The sequence below is a fragment of the Dipodomys merriami genome, unplaced genomic scaffold, assembly GCF_024711535.1.
Source record: "Dipodomys merriami isolate MVZ:Mamm:240054 unplaced genomic scaffold, mDipMer1.0.p SCAF_12, whole genome shotgun sequence".
Classification (NCBI taxonomy): domain Eukaryota; kingdom Metazoa; phylum Chordata; class Mammalia; order Rodentia; family Heteromyidae; genus Dipodomys; species Dipodomys merriami.
The window spans coordinates 18,030,030-18,054,843 of NW_027202493.1; the positions used below are offsets into that span (position 1 = coordinate 18,030,030).

Genomic DNA, 24,814 nt, shown 5'->3' on the forward strand with positions numbered 1-24,814 from the left:
ATCATATACTCTGAAAGAATAAATTTATTTCAGGGTTTCACCTCTTTTCCTGTCCTTTATGATATAAAAATTCAGTTTTAATTGAATTTACTCAATCATGATCAAAATTCTTATCTATTTTACATGCAGTTTACCTTATCACTAAATGATAAATACTTGAGCTGTAAATATTACTAGTTACCAATGTGCCTTGAGTCAGCCTATTAGTTTATTTCCTATTCTCTAGATATCAAAACACTTCCCAAGTGAATTTTTATTTAAAATGAAAAAGTAGTGTTGTAAAAATTAGTCTTGTTGGATTGACAGTACTCTTCCAAAGTTGTATGAAAGCACTATAAGGAGCAATAAATGTCATCTTTTACACACATTTCAATGTTAAATTCTAGAAAGTGAACAAAAGCATTTATGTGGCTTTGTATCACATTAAAAATTAAAATTGTACACATTAAATATACTACTTAGTTTTCTAAATAATGTATAGTCCTATGTGGTATGTGTATTTATATATACATATATATGTACGTACATATACATACATATGTGTATATGTGTGTATATATATATATATGTATATATTGTTGTTTTAAGTAAATACTGAATGTTAAACTCTGGGCCTCTGGGTCTTGGGTTTGGTAGGCAGGCACTTTAACACTTTGAGCCACACCTCCAGCTCTTTGACTTTAGCTAATTTGGGGATAGGGTCCTGTACTTCCTTTCCAGGCCTACCTGGACCGTGATCCTATTTCCTACATAGTTAGGATGACAAGCATGCAGCCAGTGAGCACCTGGCCCATTTTTAAAGTATTAATTATTTTTAATAGACTCACACTGCCCACTGGGAGAAAAAGTAGCATTCTGATTATTGTACAACAAAGTTTCTTTTTTTTTTTCTTTTTTTGGGTCTGGTCGTGGGGCCTGAACTCTGGGCCTGGGTGCTGTCCCTTAGCTCTTCAGCTCAAGGCTAGCATTCTACCACTTGAGCCACAGCGCCACTTCCGGCTTTTTTCTTTTTGTTTATGTGGTGCTGAGGAATCGAACCCAGGGCCTCAGGCATGCAAGGCAAGCGCTCTTATCACTGAGCCACCTTCTCAGCCCTGTACAACAAAGTTTCTAAGAGTGAATAGCTACAAGCTGTGGCATGACATGAGTGAAGTTACAAAATGTAAAAGCCGTTGCTACTATTTCCTAAGTATTTATTAGCCATGTATTCCCTCTTACATACAATATACTACACAGAAAATAATAAAAACATTCCTTGTACTTAATTGGGGAACTTTTCAACAGAAAATGCTCAAATTTTATAGTTTAAAAGAAGTACACTTGCTTTGTTTTTTATAATAGCGCTTCTATATTACAGATTTTTCATATAATAAAATTCTTAAATAGGATGAACAACACAATTACAATTATACTATAGTTTTCATTCATACATATTACTACACTCGAAATCTTTCATACTAAATAGTTCAGCATTGTGACTTTCTTGCCCTTTCTTTTTATCTTGGTCCTGTTTCAGCAAAATTTAATACATTCTTCTATAGTTTTTCACATATTTAAAATACTGATATAAATTATACAAATTAAATTCCTTTATATTCTACAATTTTCTGTAAAACCATAAAGCATGAATACAGTTTCTCTCTACAAACATAGCAACATTTCTCCACATTTTGCACATGAAAAATTTAGGTCACTTAATCAAGTTCTGTTTTTTAAAAGTGTAAGACAGCAAATGATTGTTAAAATGTGCATTTTAACAAAGCATAAACACTCAGAACTGACATTCAGCAGTCAGCAGTCATAAATTGGTATTAATGTTAATCAAAACATTAACCAGTTACATAATTTCTAAAATGACAGATGCCATAACTTACATTGCTAAATACTCAGGACAACCAGATTCTCTAGTTCCTAACTGGGATTTTCCCTTGGCGATGTTTACCCCACTGACTGAACAATGTTGTACTTTGGGATCAGGCTGGTAGTTGGCTCATATGGTCTTTGTGATGTAGCCTCTGTAACAGCAGTAAAAGGTTAAGAACATTAATATGATCCGAATTCCCACATGGAAGACCCAGAAAACGCATGTTGCTTCTATACTTTATTAGATATTAAACCCATTTCAGAGAAAAAATGAGTTATAAATTTTATTTTTTAAGCAATGAGGAAAAACAGATGCCAGGGAAAGGCAACAAAACAGTAATAATTGAAAATACATTATCTAAGGAAAAGTGAAAAGTGATTATTGTACCTGAAAGGTAAGCTTTAAGACATTCAAAACTTGTTAGGAATATATCTAGTAACCAAAAAGTGTATTTTCTCAACAATATACCTAATCTTTAGAAATACTGGTAAAAAGGTCAAAAGGAAAAAGTAAAGTCAAATATTTTAGGAAACACAAATTGCATGTGGACGTGAAACAAGGGGAAAGATTCTAACCCATAACGTGTGAGGGAAAAGGGACAGGTTTTCTGAGATGCATCCCATGGCAAGGAAGCTTCCTATTGATAACTTTAAATGATGACAGATGTAATGGGTGTGTAGTGATAACAATTTTTGCAGTCTAGAAAGAGCTTCAAAACAGTGAGCAATTTTCCTTATATTTGATTAAAAGAAATGGGTACTTTTGTTGCCCAACATCTAAAGAAATTATGAGTTGGATTTTTTTCCTCCAATTTCATAGCTGCATTTTGTAATTCCTGATGACACAAACCATTTCTTGAGTTATTTTTAATTTCAACATCACTGTTCTCTTATTTTGGGTAGTGTTTCTATATGTCCTTTACTTTGGAACTCCCAAAAGAAACTTCAGGCAGTGAGAAAGACAGCTTCATCAGAGTCCCGGTCCTTACCGCTATCTTCGCTTGGTGCACGCTCACCACCACTTGGAGACCGACAGCTCAAATCCTCCACCCCGGATTCTTGATCACTGTTCACTGACAGATCGGGATCTGAGCTTTTCAAATTGTCTTGAGTTAGAATGAGAGCTGAATCTTCATCCCCCTGTGAAGGGCTCCTGGATGGAAATGATTTCATGTTCCCACTGTAGTCCTGAGGTGTGTTGGCCAAGCTGTTATCTGAGGTAGAAAACCCTGAGTATTTGCTGGGCTCACTTTGCTTACTCTTTACTTTAGTGCCATTCAACTGGACCTTTTGAATCTTTTCCAGTCTCTAAAAAAGAAGTAACAATTTTAGGCAAAAATTGGTATTTCTTTTAAGATTTATGATCATCTATGTATAATGTTAAGGACACAGGAAGAAGCAGATGTGAGTTCAAACCTGGGCTTTATGGATTAGTCAACCTCAACTGTTACCACATATAAATAGAATAGAATATTATATAATTTTTAAAAGTGGAGGAATGGATGTTTACTACGTGTGAAAGTTAATTTTACTTTTTCACTTTTTCATGCATTCTATTACTCCCCAATAATAGTAACCCTGACCACTAACTAGCCAATTAGTACAACGAACTATGGCATATATCACAAACAGGGCCAAATGTCTGAAATGACCTACATTTGGGCTTTGGTTATCTGGTGTTCACCTGGCTGAGACTGTTGAGGCTATCCATTGGCTAAAAAGAAGAAACAGATGTTCCATATTTTATATGCCACGTCTCAAGAAGCTTTCATAGAGCACTACTTAAGAAACGAGCTTGGATAGTAGATCAACAATTTCAAGAGGGTCTTACTTCTTCTAGGGCCTCTAGTTCTTCCTCCAGCTGTTGTGATTCCTCCTTCACTGCCATGAGGTAGTCTGTGACAGACTGTCGGGGCTGCATCCCCTTTTCAAAGCGGTTATACATGCCACTCCAAAACCTGGGGAGGAAGGTAGACACATATAGCTACCTTCTCAAGAATAGTCAAATAAAATAATAGGCTTGAAAAACCCATTTCTTAAGATAGTAATGGCAAGTAGATACATTCTTTTGGGGAAGTCTATAACTACTTTTAGGGAAGGATAAATTCTTGAAGATTATCTGTATAAGTAATATTGAATTAGAAGGCATATGAAGCTTGCACTGGTGGCTCATGCCTCTAATCCTAACCACTCAGGAGGCTGAGATCTGGGGATTATGCTTTAAGCCATCCCAGGCAAGAAAGTTTGTGAGACACTTGTGGCCCAAGTAGTAGAGCGCTAGCCTTGAACAAAAAAGGGTAAGGTGTGTGTGTGTGTGTGTGTGTGTTTCAAGAAAGCTTGTGAGACACTTATCTCTAACCACCAAAAAGCTAGAAGTACAGTTGTGGCCCAAGTAGTAGAGAGCTAGCCTTGAGCAAAAAAGGGTGAGAGAGAGAGAGAGAGAGAGAGAGAGAGAGTGTGTGTGTGTGTGTGTGTGTGTGTGTGTTTCAGCTCCATAGAGCAGCCTTTTAACCTTAAGTATTTGGCTTTTACTTCATCACAACACCAAAAACTGACTTTTGTGAGCAAAATAAATTCTTCCCCTCTTTTCCTATATAGTAAGTAAAGCATACTGAATGCAAATAAGAAAAAATGGCACTGGGCACCAGTGGCTCACACCTGTAATCCTAGCTATTCAGGAGGCTGAGATAGGAGGATCACGGTTCAGAGCCAGCTGGGGCAGGAAAGTCCGTGAGACTCTTATCTCCAATAAACCACCAGAAAACCGGAAGTGGCGCTGTGGCTCAAGTAGTAGAGTGCTCGCCTTGAGCTGAAGAGCTGAGGGACAGTGCTCAAGCCCAGAGTTCAAGCCCCATGACCGACCAAAAAAAAGAAAAAATGGCATCATAGGGATATTCACAGGCCTACTTACTCTTAATTATTTAGGAAGGCAAAGTTCTTCAGTAGCAGGCACTTAATGTTACCCAGTGCTTAGAACTGTGCCTGATCCTCAATAAAATGTGCTGTTATAGATAAGTTGGCTGCAATTGTAGTGTGTCTCGATTCCTCTAAAACCTTTTTTATGAGCTATGAAAACTTTTTTTGTATTATAGACTAATCTATTATAGAAGTCTAGGGAAATAACAGTACCAAAATAATTAAGAATACCATCCTGAGAAATAAATTCTACAAAGGAAAAATTGACACCAGGAGCTGGTAAAGAATAGGGAGGAATGTCATTTGTTTTTCTCTGTGTTGTCTTGCTGACTTCTGACTCATTTTCCTATCATAAAGGATTAATCATATAAGAATAATATATAGCACACATCTAGAATACACCTAGTATGACCTGGAGTGGCCACTTTGTCTCCCCATGTCACTGTTTACAATCTTAATTTTTTGCCCAAGAGAAACTGATTACATACTTGTACATAAAGTTGCATGGAGCTGTAGGGAGATGAAAACTTTCCTGAGTCTGACCATGGTCAGTTCGAAATAGAGGATTCAGATAGTCAGCTCGGTTCTTCCAGAGGTGAGACCATAAGGAATATGTTCTTTCTTGAATTCTGTTACGAAGAAAATAATCCTTCAAATTATCAATCTGAATAGATGTATAATGTTAGAGCTGGAAAGAAACTAATCGTAGTTGACTGAACATAGAACATCCTATTCTGTAGCTTGGAAATTCAGTTTTTGTTGATGGGTTTTTGGTACAGTAGAAAAATGCGGTAGTAATCTCAACTTCATCTCACTAACTGTATTCAAGTTGACAAGATGTTTACTTCTTTTGAGTATTTATTTTTTAAAAAACTACATGAAAACAACAAACAATTTCTTAGGCTCTCCCCTACCAAATAGTTACTAAACACTTATTCCCAGATACTCTTCTAAGTGCTTCATTTGCTTCCTCTCATTTTGATCCTCACTGAATTTTTACACAGTATATCCATTTTCAGGAAAAGAATACTAAGTAAGGGATGGAGAGATGAATGATTCTCCCATAGCCCCATAGCTACTAAGTAGAAAATTCAACTAGAATTCAACGTAAGTAGATGTAGTAGAATTAGCTGGTTATTTCAACAAATCATGAACTGTATAGAAAATACGGTGAGACTAAGGAATGCACTTTGTTTCTTTTAAGTCATTCCCATTCATCAGAAGTCATACTTCATTCTTATACAGATGGTACTAAACTAGTGAAGCCTATTTTATTTGAACTGATAGTTTTCAAACCATATCTGATGCTGTGCAATCCACAAGATCATTCTGTGAACCAAAAACAAAAAAATTCTCGTTTGTATTTCCTAAATCACCCAACTTAATTGGAATTTCAGTCTACATTGTCTCTACTTTTACCCTTGAATAATAAACTAACAATGACTTGAGTTGCAGGGCACGCATGGCAGTACACACCTTTAACCCCAGCCCTTGAGGCAAGAGGATCGTGAATTTGAAGACAGCCTGGGCTCCGAAGCAAGAACCTCAAACCAAGTAACAACAAAAAATCCTGGTGGCCTGAGTTTCAAATTTGCTTTTCCACTTACATTTGCAATTTTGTCACACACAAAAATAACCACCAGTGTCTGTTTTTTCCTTTTAATGCAAAAACTACTTCCTTTAAATATAGAATATTTCCAATAAATGACAGTGTTTTGAGTCTCAACCTGGCAGAAACTCTGGGGAGAAAAATGAACCTATACATATCTCTGATATGTTGATGTCATTTAAGCCACTTATGAAAATATTTTCAGGAACAAGAAAACAGCTTCAATAAGCCAGTGTAAATATGTGACTAAAGCAAAGATCCTTCGAAATTATGAAAAATCACCTGAAATTCTCAATGGTCAGAAACTTTAGATGAAAATTAAACACTAAAACACTTACTTGAGTTCTTGTCTCTCCTTCTGGCTATTACATAGGAAGTTTCCAAATTGGCAAGAATAAATGTGATGCTGAATGTGAATTAAAAACCTCTCATTGAACTCGAAGGCACAGGGAAATTGTTCCATTAATTGCCACACACACTCAATGAATTGGTCAATTACTGGAGAGATTTCTTTTGGGTCACCATCTAGATTTCCGTATCTACAAAACAAAGTATTCAGGATTTTTATAGTCAAATATTTTTTTAAAATTAGAAAACTATAAATGCAAAAGTAATAAAAATCAACCCTAATTCCTAATTAAATCTTACAAACTCAGACGAATAAATGTAAAAAAATAATCTTAAATTCCAGTTTTAACACAAACTTCATAATGAAGGTTTGGGCAAAAAGGATAAAATTCAAAGGACTTTACATGAATAAGGAAAGTTTTAAGTTCAGTTATGTTGCTCTTCAACCATTTCCATGTTTTTACTATGCTGTCTTCTACCTTAGAAATGTGAAATGTCTAGTACATAGAACTCTCAAATTGGAAATAATAATGTAATCTTAATTGGGGACTTCTCTCCCTCCCCCCCCTCTCTTCCCCTTCCTTGCCCCTTCCTCCTGCCTCTCTTTTTCTGTGCTGCTCCTGGGGCTTGAACTCAGGGCCTAGGCACTGTCCTGAGCTTTTTGCTCAAGGCTAGCACTCTACCATTTGAGCCACAGCTCCACATTTGACTTTTTGGTGCATAATTTGAGGTAAGAGTCTCAAATTTCCTGCCTGGGCTGGCTTTGAATCATGTTCCTTAGATCTCAGCCTCCTGAGTAGTTAGGATTACAGGCATGAGTCACTGATACCAGGCTTTTACTTTTCTCATTTTTGAAATGGAATTATTAGCCTGGCATGATGGCATAGGCTTCCAGGACTAACAGTAGTCTGAGGAAGGAGTGTCACACTCAAAGCAACAGAGTTTTAGATTTTTACCTGTGGTTAAACTTATGGCCAAAGGAGATCCAGTCCTTTTCAATCAGGACCTACACAAGAAAGAATGTAAATGTCACAGAAGGAAGCAAATGGATGAGAATATGAAACCTAAAGCCTCCAGAGAACAGAAGTCAGTATCCTTAGATAAGCTGCAAACCATTAAGAATTACCCAGTGAAGTAGAGGGAAAGGCAAAGTTGAAGGTTATGAATAGGAAAATAAATGAGAATAGATTATGAAACTATAATATCCCTACCCACTGTGTGTTTCTCAATAACAAGGCACTGTTCATCTTGCTTCATATATTTAATGTGGGACGGGTGTTCTTATCCTTGCCATTTTAGAGAAAGGGAGACTGAAGCAGAAGATTGAATATTTTGCTAGAGATCGTGATACCTCAAAGCAGTGAATGCCACTTGATAACCTAGGGGGATGTTGCAAACCCTATACCATAACCACCCCATGATGCTGCCTCTATATAAAGCAAAACCCAACTTTTCAGTGAGAAATGGGGATGTTTTCTTTTAACCTTTAACTACATACTGTTTTCTAAAGTCATGGGATTTAGGAATATATTAAAATATATTCTTATATTAAATAACATTCCTAGGATATAAATATATTTAATAATATATATTAGAAAAATATGGTTTTAGCCCTGCTTTAGATTTAGGATTACCAATAAATTTAAAATCTGCATTTTAAAATATATAAATATATGCAACAGGCGCATTAATACCACCAAAGCTCTAAAATAGCCCTTTGGCTTTCCCTAGAAATACACTGAAGTAGGTCCTGACTCTAAAGGCTGTGTGTGTGTGTGTACACGCACACATTGCAAATTCCAAGGTTAGACGTGAACAATGAGGATGGGTCAGTGGAAGGACAGAATGGTACAACTAAGAACCCTTCACTTTCCAAAGGACAGGCTGAAGCAGGAGGGTGACCTTCAAGTCTCAGGAACTTGTCAGAGGCAACTGGCAGTTCTTGGACACCTATTTTCCACCTGCACCCCTCCCCAAATAATATGGAAACTTATGGACAGCAAGTCTGCTTTTCTCTTGTCCAGGTGTCAGCTGATATTACTTGCTAATCCCGCAGTAATAATATCTCCATAGGGCTCCTCGGCCCTCATTTTTCCCTAGCAAGGATTCAGCATTCACTGAAGGGCTTTCTACCAAACCATGGAAGCTCCTTCAGTCACACAGTGATGAAACTGGGTCATGGTAACCACAGCTTTGCCACTTCAGGCAGCCATGGCCTCGGGAAGTCCAGGTTGCATTGTGGTGCCACACCTAAAGGAAGAGGATGGACTCAGGATTTCAGCAAGACCATCAGAAAGAAAGGAAAGAAACAGAAACAGTTGAAGTTTTTCTCCCCAGATCTATTTGCATGTGAAATATACAAAATTTTAGTTCCAAATTACCTTTTTTTGAGATTGAGACATGGCTCAAATGGTAGAACACTTGTTTAGCAAGCAAAAACTCTTACTCTCACATTGTCAAATCACATACTTGTTTTTGAAAAGTGTTGTTATATATTCACATACTACCTAAGTTTGAAATACTTCTGAGCAAGTTATATATATATATATATATATATATATATTAATACCACATATTTATGTGGTATTTTATATTTATATATACCACATATATTTATGTGGTATAATGATATAATGTATAATAATGTATATAATGATATAATGTATATCATTATTTAGTAAGGCACTAGTGGCTCACACCTATAGTCCTAGCTATTTGGGAAGCTGAGTTCAGGAGGACTGCAGTTCAATATCAGCCTAGGCAGAGAAGTTCATGAGACCCCTTTTCAACCATCAACTGGGGCATGTGCCTGCCCTTCCAGCTATGCAAGAAGCTAAGATTGGGAAGATCAAGGTTCCAGGACAGCCTGGGCAGAAAAGGCTTCATCTCAATGGAAGAAGCTGGGCATCATGGCAAACGCATGTCATCCCAGCTATGTTGAGAAGCCTAAAGCAGATAGATTGTAGTCTAAGCACATGCTGAGGAAGAAGTAAGATCCTATGCCAAACATAACTAGTGCAAAAAAGGGCTGGGGGCCTAGCTCAGCAGTAATAGACCACCAGAAAACTGGAAGTGGCGCTGTAGCTCAAGTGGTAGAGCACTAGCCTTGAGCTGAAGAGCGCAGGGACAGAGCTCAGGCCCAGAGTTCAAGCCCCACGACCAACAGAAAAAAAAAGAAAAAGAGATGAATGCAAAACCGTGCTTTCAAACCCCTGTATCTCAAAACAAGCACTATTTTCTAAACAACTAAATATATTTTATGTTCACCCCCAAACTTGCATGGAGTAGCACTGTGAATTGGGTTTAATATTTTCCTCTTTTTTTTACCTTTTCTCCAGTTGATCTTGTTGATTTACTAAGAGAAAAATAATGTTGATTAGGAAGAAAAAAAAAATGCAGCAAAAAGTTTGTAAATGCCAGTCAGAGCCTCACATCTCTCCCTGGTAAAGCCCCCAGCCAGCCACACTCACCATGAAGCCCTTCAGTGTTCGGTAGTGAGGGTCTAGAAGCAGGCTGGCCACAGAGCACACCTGAGCAGTCCTGTCCCAGCCATCAGAACAGTGAACCAGCACACTGGCCCCTTCCTCTGAAACTGCCTAAAACATGCCCAATGGCAAAGATACAAAGAATGAATATAAGAAGGAAAAATTGTCAGGAGCAGGGGTGGTTACAGACGTACACAAAACAGCCTTTATGTTTTAAAACCTTATTTGGAAGAACGTGAAGAATTTACAAAACAACACATGAGAAAATACAATGAGCCCCCATCTACTTCCAAGAAACTTTCCCTCCTCCCTGCCTCCTCCCGCCTATTTAGAAGTAATTCCCAGCATCATAATCTTTCACTTATAAATATTATGGAATATGTCTCTTAGAAAAACAAATCTCTTTAAAAACCATCCATAATATCATTCTAAGTTAAAATCAACAATAATTCCTTTATCTTTTTTTTTTTTGTTGGTTGGTCGTGGGGCTTGAACTCTGGGCTTGGGCGCTATCCTTCAGCTCTTCAGCTCAAGGTGAGAACTCTACCCCTTGAGCCACAGCGCCACTTAACATTTTTTTTAATTTAGCATTTATACCTTCATTAGAGCAGAGCCAATGGGTGGCTTTGTGCTAGTTGAAGCTTTTCTTTTCCTCCTTTTCCAGTAGAAGATTTACCAAATGAAAGTTTGTTTCCCGTGCAAATGTATCATGGCACATGGCCTCCCTCCTGCTACCCTTTTGCTTCCCCTCTAGTTTTCACATTAAGTCTTACTGAATTTCTAGGGTTGCTACTGGCCCCTACCATTTCCAAAAAGGACCCCAACACTTTTTTATTATAAAACTGATATTACAGGGATAAAGGTCAAGTAGTAATAGATCTAGGAAAAACAGAAGGAAGAGAAAACAAACGTAAAATCCCTACAAGAAAATTTACTAAGAAGGAATTTCTAGTATAAAACTACATATGACTCTGAGGTTACCACTTTTGGCAGAAAACATACATTGGAAAACATACTGGAAATTTCATACTAGCATTTATCACCACCTAAAATTCTATTTTTATTTGTATATTCCTTTTTAAAACATTGTGTGGCCCACAGACAAGCTGTACAGCCAACTCCCTGAGTATAGGTGGGCTCTGGGGAGAGGATCTTTGGCAGTCAGATTGTCTTGCGGTGTTAGATTCTTCTGAGATCACATACCTTTGCAATGAAGATGCCCGCATCCATGATGGCTTTAATGTGCCTCAACCAACCAGAGTTCTCTAGGCCCCACAGAAAATCGCTCATGGAGGGAGACTTTAGCTCACACACTGAAACATAAATTGTGTCATAAAAGTGAAATTACAGCAATCTCTCATTTTATCTTATGATATGGTATTTCACAGGCAGTTTGTTAATAATGCTTTTTTGTTGTAGAAACTGCCTGGAATACTTAGGTCAAAATAAATATCTAACTTAACTTGATCCTACTGAGAGTCTTGTCTCCAAAGTTTAAATTCCTAACATTAATGGGAATGTTTCATTCTTATTATAGTGATATCTAGCACAGAACATCCATATACCTTTCTGGCAATGATACCACAGGTAAGCACCTGAAGAGCCCTTGAATTTCTTTAGTGCAATGTAAGAAAGCTCAAAGTTTGGTGCTTTTTTTTTTTTTTTTTTTTTTTTTTTTTGGTGTGTGTGTGGTGCCAGTCCTAAAACTGTCTCTAAGCTTATATGCTCAAGACTCTACCACTTGAGCCACAGCTCCACTTCCTGCTTTATTTGGTAGTTAATTAGAGATCATGTCTCATAGACATTTCCTTTCCAGGCTGGCTTCAAACCATGTTCCTTAGATCTCTGCCTCCTGAGAAGCTAGGATTACAGGTATGAGCCAGTGGTGCTTGGCTAGTCTGGCTTGTTTAACTGAAGGAGTCTTGTAGACATTTTTGCCTTGTCTGACTCCAAACCACAATCATCGAATCTCAGCCTTCTCAGTAGATAATATTACAGGCGTGAGCCAGTGGTGCCCAGCTTCATGAGTAGCTTTTTATACTGACTGCCTGTTAATATGACAAGGTTTGGATATTATATTAAATAAATCATGTTATTAAAATTAACCTACTCATTTCCTTTTACTTTTGAAATGTAGCCAACAGAAAATGTAACATTAAAATAGGCATGTATGAAAATGAACACTGAAACCTGTTATATTTTAGAAGGGGGTTGGAGGGTGGTAGAGGGTGATAAAGGGTGTGATCTTGATCAGGACATATTGTAGACCTAAATGAGAATGTCACCATGAAGTCTTAGCATTGTAGAACTAATGTATACTAATAAAAACAACAGAAAAAATAACATCAATGAAAAAAATAAAATTACAAAACCACACTTCTCACTTGGTGAAGTTACTCAAGGAAGTTTAGTTAGAAGTCTCTAAACACATTGCACATGGACCTCTAAAATAAAGGGTGAAACTCTGCCTTCCCTCGCACATGGCATCTCCTGGGATAATGCGCTTTGCTAAGACTCAAGTTGTGGTAAAGGGTGTGCTTTTCTTTTGTACAGGAGGAAAATGGAAATTAGGAAAGGGAGGTAAGAGAAAAGAGCTGGCTTAAAGCGGGACCCATGTTTTTAGGAAGGACATACAGAAATTGATGATCCAGAAGGCAATTCTCAGCAGTGTGGCCACAGCACACCTCAGCAAGTTTTCCCATGAGCTCAGGGGAGCTCAGACATAGTATGCTGACTGATAGCTGATCTGGATGTAAAGGCCAAATGTCAGCCAATAGCGACAAAGGAGCAAGCCCAGCCAGCCCTGCCCCAGCACAACAGTTCTGTCCTCTGGTAACAGCTACCCAGCAATACCAGACAAGCCCTCCAGGTGGCAGGCTTGCTTCTGCCCATGGATGCTGCCCAGAGACAGCCCAGCGGTCCAGTGCGCTCCCTGCATCCCTATCACTCGCTCTCTTACCATGACCTGAAGTGTACAACTTAATCCTAAAATATACACATTCCACTTTGTGAAGTGGAGGATTCAACTGGTTCCTTTAAACCTTCCACAGGCGCTCTCCTCTCCCTCTCCCTCCCCCGCCTCCTTCACACTAAACAGGCCAAACTTTCAGGCTGGTTAGCATTCTTGTAGACTTTATTGTTTTTGTTTTTTAAGTCTAAGGTTCCTGGGAATATCTTGGCATCCAAACTCTGAAGCTCAGCCCAAGAACAAGACCCTTTTCACAATCTCTTCCCAAGAAGGCACAGAAATGGTCAGCTGAGCACCTGTAATCCTAGCTACTCAGGAGGCTGAGGTTTGAGGATCAAAGCTCAAAGCCAGACTGGGCAGGAAAGTCCATGAGACTCTTAGCTCCAATAAATTACTCAGAAAAAGCAAAAGTCGTGCTGTGGCTCAAGTGGTAGAGCGCTAACCTTGAGCACAGAGAGGCCCAGAGACAGAGCCCAGTCCCCCAGTTCAAGCCCCAGGACTGGCAAAAAAATAAAATTGTGCCAAGGGAAAGAGAGCTATGGATGGTTCTGGACCAGGCTCTAAAATGTGCTGGAGAGAGAATGCCCCAAAGCTCCCTTGCTGCCTGGCTCTTACCACATCAACTCCTTTCTTCCTACATGAAGAACAGCTGCTTGTATAACCTTTCTGTGTGCAGGAACACTACAACTGCCCAGTGTGCTTGGTAAACTAACCTCACTGGGTTTTCAGGCAAGGTGACAACTGGGAGGGTGGCTAATGGTCAGTGTCTATGTTCAAGGCAAACGGCTCCACAGATGATTAACGCATCTGGCAGACGGGGTTACACTGGAGACTGAAACAATTAGTGTCCAGGCTTTTAAATATAAAACTGTTGGGTTTGTTTGGATAAACTCAGGATAAGGCAGGAATACTGATTTGCTCATTCTTGTTGCCAAACCCAAACCAATATTTACAAACCATTTTTGCTGAGCAAAGTTCATTTCTGATGACCTCACAGGCATATGCCGCAAACTACAGAGAACTGCACTTACTAGCCAGGCGTTCAGTGCTGGGTCTAATGACATTTGTTTTATATAACAGTGTAGCTATAGTCCCTACACATATAGAAACCATCCTCAAAAACAATTTTTTTAAGAAGCTACATAATTTTGGAACATGAGAAACATGAAAGTGACAATAGAAGAAGCTCATCTAGTCCTCCTTTGGCTTTTTCCTACATCAGTCTCATTTTTTTTCCCTATGCTGCTAACATGAGGTCAGACAGGGCACAAAGCAAAGTTCAAATGAACTCCATAAGAGTTCAAATGCACCCTAAGCCCTAAAGATGAAGTATACATGACCTGCCTGACTTTAATGTTTGAGTTATTTTTTCCAAATGAGACAAGAAGCCAAGATCAATGAGATAATTCCTAAAGAACTAGCAAAATTATAAACACTTCACCTCATTGTACATCCTAGCAAATGAAGCCATTCAGAGGAGACTGCAGAATGGAAATGTTTAGTGAAGTCTGATAGTAGTCTCCCTCTTTCTCTTAAAGTCTACCTGGTGACACAAATTAATCTCTGTGTCCTGCAGGGAACTGTATTCTCCTATTCATATCAGTGATGCTCTCCTTACTACCCTACTTGTATGTGAAGTTCCCCACACCAAAAGACTAGAAGACCTTGGCTGTGCACAGTTGCTTATGCCTTTAATCTCAGGTATAGAAGAAATTGTGAGTTCAGTCGAGCCAAGGCAAAAAGTTAGTGAGATTCTTATCCGAAAACTAAGTAGGACTGAGCACTGGTGGCTCATGTCTCTAATCCTAGCTGCTCAGAGGCTCAGAGGATCTCAGTTTGAAGCCAGCTCTAGCTGGTGGTTAATTGGTGGTTGATCTCTGGTGGTTAATCTCCAATTAACCACCAAAAAACTGGAAGTTGCACTGTGGCTCAAAGTGGTAGAGTGGTAGCCTTTAATGAAAAAGCTCAGGGATAGCACCCAGGCCCTGAGTTAAAGCCCCAACAGCACGCACACACACACACACACACACACACACACACACACACACACACACACACACACACGCACGCACACACACGTACACACACACACACACACACACACACACACCTACCTAAAGCTGTGGCTAGAGCTCAAGTGGTAGAGTATTTGCCTAGCATACATGAGGTTCTGAGTTCAAATCCCAGTACCACACACACACACACACACACACACACACAGATTTGTCAAAACATTCCTAACACTGGTCACAATGATATTTTGTGAATTCTCTATATAATTAATATCATGAAAGTCATTTCTATTTACCTATGTTTTCTATTGAAAGAATATAATACAAAATGGTGAGATATAATCAAGCCTCAATTGTTACACCTGTGTTGTAGTGCTTGCGTTTACACAGCAGCCAGTATACGTACATCAGTATGTTCATGTCTGTATAACTAGCTTCTGATAAATGAGTATGTGTATAAGCAAATGTCAACATCCACACATTCTTGAACACTAAAAATTATCCTAAAGAAAATCAAAGAGCAGGTTTCCATGAAGAATTCCCAATTAGCTTTGTATCTAAAGACAAATTCACAATATGCAGTGGTAACATGTGCTCTCTAGGCTTAACTGGTATCGAGAACAAGATGAATTGTACTCAGAAATTGTTACACTGAATTGAAATTCCCTTGTATAACCACTTAAAGGTAGTAATTTTTTTTTAAAAAAGAACATTGAATGATTCCAGAAATACTATATTGTTTTTAGTTTTAAAGGGTGAATGTGAAATTTTTCACTTGCATTTATGGAGTTACTAGAGCAAGTGTAAGGGGCTGGAGATGGAGCCCCATGGTAGGGTACTTGATTAAAGCTCCGAGTTCCATCCTCTCCAGCACCATCAGAAAGTAAACTTCAACACATGGCAAGTCTAAACATACCTTACATGATTATTGTTTCAAGTTACTGCTTCCCTTTAAATTATATATATATATATATATATATATATATATATACATACATACATACATACATACATACATACATACATACAGTATACTCTCTGGAATTTTCTTCATATATAAGTATGGATGTCACTATGAACATTAAATACATTCAACGAAGTGGAAACAAGAAGCCTATTGGACAGCAGTTGCTTGGTTTTAGTTAAATGAATAAGTCAATGATAACAGCTGTACACAACTACACAATAAAACAGCAAGCAGTATTCATCTAAGATTCCTGTGGAATAAAGACACAAAACTGGAAGTGGAGAGAAAGATGGCATGCTGATTGAAAAAGAAGTCTTGCCACACCGTTCCAAGCAGGGCCACCCAAAGAAGCATCTTCATGCAGCACGACCTCATCAAGTTGAGATATGGACATAGCTCATGTACCCAACTCTACCTTCCTCCCACTGATTCTCTCCCAACAACAAGGATGGGTAAAAGGAGATAGCTTCACTTCTGATTATAACAATGTCCTCAGTCTTGAAAAATGCCTATCCAAGCTCTTCAATCAACCAGCTTAGTAGCAAAGAAAATTACAGGGTGTTCTTTAATTAGTTAAGGGGAAAAGCACTATCTATATAGTCTAAAAGAAAACTACTATAACACTTAATTCATTACGATATTGCTACATAATTGAAAGGCATCCCTTTATCTCCTTAGTTGTTATATTTGCCCCAAAAATAGTTTGGTTTCAGACAGGCAGTGGTGGCTCATGCCTATAATCTAGCTTCTCGGGAGGTTGAAATGTGAGGATCACAGTTCGAAGCCATCCCAGACAGAATCTGTGAGACTCTCATCTCCAACTAACCACAAAAAGCCAGAAGTAGAGCTATGATTCAAGTGATACAGCACCACAAGCCTTGTACACAAAGAAAAGCTCAAGGACAGTACCCAGGGCCAGAGTTCAAGGTCCAAAGCTGACAGGAAAAAAAAAAGTTTGGTTTAATACTTACAAATCTAAGTGTAAACTAAATGAGCTATATGAAAGGATCTTTATAGGATAGGAACCTGCTCCACAGATAAGAGCTGTTTGAAGGCAGGATGCAAATAACTTTACTTCTAGTATTCAGAACCTATTCGGATAATGTCTGTAACAGGTGGGTTAGCAGAACTGGAGAAATTAGGAGTAATGAGCAAAACATGCTGTTCTGGCCTACCAGGTGTCCAGCCAGCAGCACAGACCTTCTAATCTCAATGCCAAGGACAGCAGTGCGAAGACACCGATTGCATCACCTCATTAGCTGAGCCTCCACAAGTGGTTTATAATTTACTCAGAAAAAACAGACAGTCAAACATTGGTCAAGTCTCCTGAAAGGCATCCAGAAAGCTGTCCTTGCTTGCAGCTGGAAAAGTTATGCCGAGGTACCACGATCCCTTGTCAAACAGAGAGCTGCCCTCCAAAACATGTTCAGCTTTCTTGTCCCTTAGAAAACGTGGTGAATCAGATCATATTGATAAAGGTTGAGAGGTTAAGTAAATGCCAGTTTAACAACTAAAGTCAAATGTATGTTAGAAACATTCCCAGGAGCAACTTTCTGCATAAAAGAAAATTCATGTTCTCAGAAGTCATCTTATGAAATTGCAAAATGAAGTTTATCAATATAAAGGTTTTCTAATGTTTATAACCGTAAACACTTCTCATACTAAAGCTAGACTACCTTTTCAATAACAGTACCAAGCTAGCTCAATTTTTCCACATGCAAGAAGCACAGTTCATAAGAAAGACAGACAGGTCATGAAAATCTCTAGAAGCTCAGGAAGCTCTAATAGTCATGCCCATAGTATTGTCACTGTGAATAAGAGATAGAAAACTATTCATCCAAGTACAATGGAGATAACTGGGGATGTGATTTATTTTTTTTCAGATGCAGGAATAGATTTCTTGTAACATTTAAATCCTCCTTTTTTCCCCAGTGCTAGCAATCCAATTCAGTGTCTTTTGTATGTGAGTCGAGTGCTTTACTAATAAGCTACAACCCCAGGCCTTGAAGGTTCGGTTTTAAAGTGCTTGAAGCCAGGATATCAAATATCATAGCTACAAAGGCTCACATAAATTATTAATCTAATTCTCTCATTTTACATCAGGTAAGAGAGTAGCAAAGAAATTAACTGATGTGTTCAAATTTTCATAACTGAGATAAACCAAGAAGTCCAGTAGAGAATGAAATTTAGGCTTTTCTGTGACACTTGAGTTTTTCCAGCCTCATTAGATTCTCAACATACCCTGTTCCTCTGACTGAACAGAGAACGGAGTAAGTACTGCAAGCAAATGTGTATCCCAAGAAAAAGAAGTCAGCTCTTTCGCTGTCCCTCTTCAAGCCAGACTCCACATTTCCCACCAGGCCAGCCCACTCCACTAGCACTCATCTCTCCGTATTTTCCCCAAAAGTACACACACAGCATTTACAGGCACAGCACAAACTACGGGATTCTGTATCCTCCTCTTTCTCTTCTCAGTTGCTATTGGAGACAGAAATTGTAGACTGTAGCAATAGATTCCTCAAGAGGACCCTAAGCTTAAGATGCAAAGTATCTGCTTGTGGTGATTCAAACAACTCTTCTATTTCATGTGCCATCTTTTAAAATTTCCTATCTGAATGAGCACCTGCCTATGAGAATATGTCTTACAGTGTCCGCTGCTCTGTGTGGTAGAGCTGGGGCTGAAGCATGCAGTAGTTGCAGTAGTTACTATTGTTTTGAAACGAGGATCAAGACCTTCAATACCCTCCTTTATAAAGGTCACTCCCCAACTTGCAGCTACAGTTTATGAACCTGACACAAGAACATGGTGTTAGTGCTTTCAATGTAGAACTGAGTATGGGCTACACTAACATTATGATCCCTATGCACTTTTATCTTAGATGGTAAGCACCACTAGACAGTATGTGACTGTGAGCAACCAAATGGCAAAACTACTTGATGATAATATTGAAAGAAGAGAAAGGCTCTTAAATGTTTAAAGAATCACTGTGACATATTTTCACCAACTTTTCACATCTATGTAATGCCAGAAAAAAATGAAACAAAACATTCTGAAATCAGAAGATTATCTGCTTTTGTGTTGGCATCACAATTTAACTGTGTTTTTTTTAATGTTCTGCATTAAGGAAATGGTTTACCTTCCAGCATTTTCTGCAGACTGCTCCTCATGACATGAATGTTCTCTATCCCGATAAACTGAAACTTGATATTGGAATAATTGTCTTCATTCTCATAGCCTTTCCCTGCAGCACGGTTTGCCATTGCATTAAGCTACAGTGGTCAGCAAAACAAAATAGTCACCAATTAAACTCAGGACATGAAGCAATCACAGCATTTCACGGATATTCATAAATACATACAAAATGATATGTAGAAACAGAATGTGATTTAAATCATTGGGGCACTATACTGAGTTGTGTATTTTCGTGCACTTAAGCTGAGCTTAGATTCCACAGCATGAAATTGTTAGCAAGGGTTAACGTTTTTTGAGCTAAGAAGCATTCCATAGAACAGACTCTACGGGAGATACCTGTGTTCTTGTGGAATTCAATGTGGAATTCTTTGACAGAGCCAACTTGTTCCACCTTAATACCACACATGACAACCTACAGGATGGCAGGAGAGCATCAATATAATCAATTTGGATATCTAGTAGTATGATATTACCAATGAACATGTTGCCAAACATGTTCATTTATATCATTCTAATTTGCCTGTAAGGATCCCTCAGATACACAATTAAACCCTGAGCACAAATCACTGAATACAATCAAGAAAAAGAAGGCATATATTCAATCCCTAGGGACATTATCCTCTAGCCATGTTATTTAAATCTAGACACTAAATAAGGCTTTTTAGAAAATCACTTTCATTACCATCATTTTGCATGAGATACTGCAAGTTTCTTGGTGAAAATTGAGTTCAATGATAATGGATTATGGAGAAATTTATTAAGCTTGAATTCTGTCCTAACTCTGTATAGCAACAGCTGTATAGAAACAGCGGAGACATACAAAGATGTATGCCTGGCAACACTCCACTCATGCTTGACTTAGCATGTTAACACACCTATGAACAGTTTCACTGCTTATGCTTACCCCCAAGCCACAAAAAGGAAGCCACAAAGGATCCTAGCCAAGGAACCTATGCCAGGATCTCACTATCAGAAAAAAAAATGACCAATAGTTTTAATGATCATCTTTAAGTAGGTATACAAAGTGATTTCTATTCAACACGTCAACTGATATGAGTACGATGTGTCTTGACGGGCGTCAGCCCTTCCATCACTTCCCTTCTCATCTATTGCAACCCCAGCCATCCTCTGAAATTACCAGGTCTCATTTTCACTTATATACATTAAAGTACTATGATTGAAAAATAACCCACGTTAAGGGCAAAATGTTAAGCAGTACTTTTCAAGATGCTAAGTGAAAAAAAGCTAAATTAAGACAAAAACATGTACATCTTTAAGTCAAACTTACCTAATGGTAAGAATCTAACAAAATTAAAATGATCAGCACATAAACACAGATGTCCAAGTATCTAACATTTACTGTGATATTTTTATAATAAAGTATTGAAAACTCATGACTATCTCAATAAGGCAAGGCTGGATGAATTAAGGCAAATTCAAGCCCTGGATCAGGCACCAAGAAGAACATTGATCACATGTCTACGTGTGTGTGTGTGGGGGGGGGGATTGTGTTTCTGTGCTTAATGAACATGATAAAATATAGGTTTATTCAAAAATGAATGTTATATGTATGCCATAGCATTTTAAAAAATGGATGTTTATTAAGCACAGTAAGACTGTAGACAACTATATCAATTTGGAAACAGTAATTGAAGTAACAGAAATAAAATGTATCAGAAGTGACAAATAAAACAGCAGAAGGAAAGCCCGTGCCACACAGGGCCTTGTTCCATAGTTTAGCCCAAGTGACTTTGGCTGGGCAACAGCAGCCCCTCGGGACATTCTTCCTCATCTAAGAAGGAAGGTCGCCTCCTTCTAAGCAGGCCACAAGAACAAAATCTGTAGCCTGAATCAAGAGAAAAAAAACTATCCTAGAAATAACTTATGTTCTTTCTTTTATGAATTTAACTATTTTGGAGGGAAACTTTGTTTCAAAAATTACAGATAGCCAGGCACTGGTGGCTCACTCCTGTAAACCTAGATTTGAGGATTATAGTTTGAAGCTAGCTCGGGCAAGAAAAGTCTGAGACTCTTATCTCCAATGAAGTACTCAGAAAAAGCTGGAAGGGCGCTGTGGCTGAAGGGGTAGAATGCTCGAGCAAAAGGAGCTCAAGGACGGTACCCAGGCCCAGAGTTCAAGCTCTAGCATCAGTAAAAAATTACCAGTAGACATTATTCATTTGGAATTATGTATTATAAAATATCATTGCTTTTCATAATTGTTTTTCCAAGCTGTTGGTTAATCCTTCCAACAAAGGTCATAAAATAAAACAAATTAACAATATATGTTCAAGTTGTTTGTTTGTCTTTGTTGGTCCTGGGGCTTGAACTCATGACCTGGGCACTGTCTTCAAGCTTTTTTCCCTCAAGGTTAGCGTTCTATCACTTTGAGCCAAAGCCACAGTGTCACTTCCAGTTTTCTGGTGGTTAATTGGAGATTAGAGTCTCATAATCCTGCCAGGGATTGGCTTTGAATCATGATCCTCAGAGCTCAGCCTTCTGAGTAGGTAGGATTATAGGCATGCACCACCAGTGCTCAGCTATTCAAGTATTTTTAAGAAGCTCACATTTATTAAGCTTGAATAATTTAAGTGTACTCATCACATATCTTCACACCCCTCAAAAATGGCTAACAAATTAAAGAACAAAATATTACTATTTTAATTATTATTATGTTAATATATAATAAAGATTTTTCTCCACATTTTAAAATAGTTGATTACCTACCATCAGAGAACTAACGGATCAACAGTATTCCTTGAGAGGCAATGTGTACTTCACATAATGAGCAGAAGGTGGCAATATTTCATCTATCATCCAAAGTGCAAGTTTTCAGGAGTGCCACCTACACCTATTTTACAGTCTCTCTCATGATTATGTGGCAAAAGCTGAACTTTCAAAGCAGGAAGCATAGTTCTATAATTAACATTCAAAGAGTTGTTTTCCTAGACTTATTATACATAAATAAAGATAGAGTATCCTTTCCACAAACAAATCACTACTAGCAAGTCTAATCTGGTCCCTTAGACAAAGAATTCCATTTTACAACCAAAGAAAAAGTTATTCATTTCAGCCTAAAAATCCTCAAGTAGAGGTAAGTACATTCCAGTTTCCATTTATATTTTTTTAAGTAGGAGCTCCAAAAATATCCTATTGTCTAATACAAGATCACTTTGATAAAAAAAAAAAAAAAAAGATCACTTTGCTATTTAATATCAGCCTCTTTGGCTAGACAGAAACTCATGAAAGAAACAAAAAGAACTGTCATTTCTCAGTGAACAGGGACTATGTACCAGGCACTGGATGGAATAAAATGATACATGAGGAGTTGTTTCTATTGTCCTAAGTTCATAGTAGAATATGGAAGGGAGGCATATGGTGTCAATTAATAGCAGACAATTCCTACCAGGACTGGATGTGATATGAAAGAACAGTAGCAGTGGCAATAGCTGGAATCTACAGCAACTCTGACCTAAGAGACTGGGGTGATGGTTCATGATAAAAATGAATACCTGGGCTAGACTTTAAGCATCAGGGAGAATGAAGAACGAACTGGAGGGCCTGCTAGATGAAGCAGTAAGAAGAGATGGAAGGACAAGATGAAAAGACAGGTCAGTATCAGTGAGTCAAATAAAGCAGGTTCATACGGCAGAGCAGTAAGAGCTGTATGTAAGAAAGCAACTGGAAAGCAGTAAGCATCTTCTACAGGCAGCTAAGAAATGTAGACTTGATCTGTGGTAGCTGAGAGCTACTAGACAGAGAATATTCAATTGGAAAATTTGAGCCTGCTCTGGAGTCGATAATATTGAAAATCCATCAAAACGATAGACAGGTAGATATTTAAAAAGTTATGGCCATAGTCCAACACCTCATTTTTGGCCAAGCCCCTACTTGCCCAGAAAAGGCTCTCAAGAGAGATTTATTGACAGCTGACCAATTGGATAAATAACAGAAGTGAGCATTGAGCAGGCTAAAGCTGCAAAGAAAACAAATTCCCCTAACCTTGAGTCAATTAAATCTAACAATTCAACCTGCTCCCTGTCATAGATTTGGAGTTTAAGATTTCACCTGTTAGGTCAAGGTTAATGGGTAAGATGAATAAAAGGAAGGAAGAGGATGTGTGAATGTAATCCTAATATTCAATGCATATACTATGAAATTAGGAAAATTGTGGAATGGGATGAGGTTGGGAGAAATAGGGGAAAGTGATTTTTAAAAAGGGGTGATATTCATCAAGGTACATTATACTAGTAAACTGACATGTTGACTGGTAACCCCTTTGTACAACTACTTAAAAATAATACACAGATAATTTTTAAAATATTTCACTGGTTAAATTTTATACTTGAACTGTGAGAGCCTGACTTGATAAGAGAAAGATAGAAGGTAGAAGTTGACCTTTGTGCAGAAGGAGGTCTTGGCCAGCCACACCCTAATACAGGTTGTCAAACAGTCCTTTTCTCTCCCCATTTATTTGTTAAACAAAGAGCCTTAATTTGTGAAAATATAAGATGACTCACACCGGTAATCCTAGCTACTCAGGAGGCTGAAATCTGAGGATCACCGTTCAAAGCAAGCCTGGGCAGGAAAGTCAGTGAGACTCTTGTCTCCAATAAACCACTAGAAAACCAGAAGTGGCACTGTGGCTCAAGCAGTAGCGCGCTAGCCTTGAGCTGAAGAGCGCAGAGACAGCGCTCAAGCCCAGAATTCAAGCCCCACGACTGACCAAAAAAAAAAAAAGATGACTTCATCCCTAGCAAAGACTGTCTATAAGTGAGCTGATCAGAATCTTCCTTTCCTATCCTTTCCATTGGGCAGATTTAGGAACTTTAGGATCCTGTTCAGATGGGAAATCTCCATTCCGTTTAATTTAAAATTTCAACCTATATATGATGAAAAATGATCTCTTGCCCATTACAGCCTGTTTAAGACCGTGAGTGATTTGTTCAGGGACTTCTTCCATTCTCTCTTTCTCCAAGGCTCATCTGTGTATAGAGTGAGGAGGGACAGAAGAGAAAGAAGGGAAGGTAAATAGTTCTTTGCAAAACTAGACAAAGTACAACCTTGAAGCTCTAATGTGACACTCTCTATTAGTGTTCACTGCTTTCTAGTTAATAGTAATGAGTATCTTTGCCTTTGGGACATAAGTGTCCAATCGCTGAATCTCCTAAAGCCTCTATATAAGGGTTCTTGGAGGTAGCAAGAACACATTTCACTGACATGGAACAGCCACCTTGGCATGAGCCTATTCCAATCTTCTGGGCTTCCCTGGCATTATAGTATACACTCTACAGTCACAGTACACTTCCAGTATACATGGTTCATACAGTACATTCCCATTGTACAAGCCCTCTTAGAAAAGGTCTAGCAAATTGTTTTTTTAATGTATTTATAATGTACTATGTGATTTTTTTGTTTCTTTTGCATGTTCTTCCCCCAAGGTAGCACTCCTG

The 24,814-nt window shown here is 38.3% G+C and overlaps 1 protein-coding gene across 5 annotated transcripts in view; it reads right to left on the reverse strand.

Annotated features, from left to right (window-relative positions):
* Positions 1-24,814, reverse strand: part of Mtmr7 (myotubularin related protein 7) — an 83,919-nt gene that overhangs the window by 1,293 nt on the left and 57,812 nt on the right. For 3 of the 5 annotated variants that reach the window (XM_070016305.1, XM_070016306.1, XM_070016308.1), the window contains 9 exons: positions 19,306-19,438; positions 11,425-11,534; positions 10,207-10,332; positions 7,693-7,742; positions 6,727-6,927; positions 5,268-5,408; positions 3,695-3,821; positions 2,853-3,171; positions 517-2,015 (listed from right to left, as the gene is read on the reverse strand). In XM_070016305.1, the coding sequence (XP_069872406.1) occupies positions 1,939-2,015; positions 2,853-3,171; positions 3,695-3,821; positions 5,268-5,408; positions 6,727-6,927; positions 7,693-7,742; positions 10,207-10,332; positions 11,425-11,534; positions 19,306-19,438 (1,284 nt within the window). In that variant the 3' untranslated portion in view covers positions 517-1,938. Of the gene's footprint in view, positions 1-516; positions 3,172-3,694; positions 3,822-5,267; positions 5,409-6,726; positions 6,928-7,692; positions 7,743-10,206; positions 10,333-11,424; positions 11,535-19,305; positions 19,439-24,814 lie in introns of those variants that run through there. The other 2 variants (XR_011370763.1, XM_070016307.1) reach the window with 2 other exon arrangements.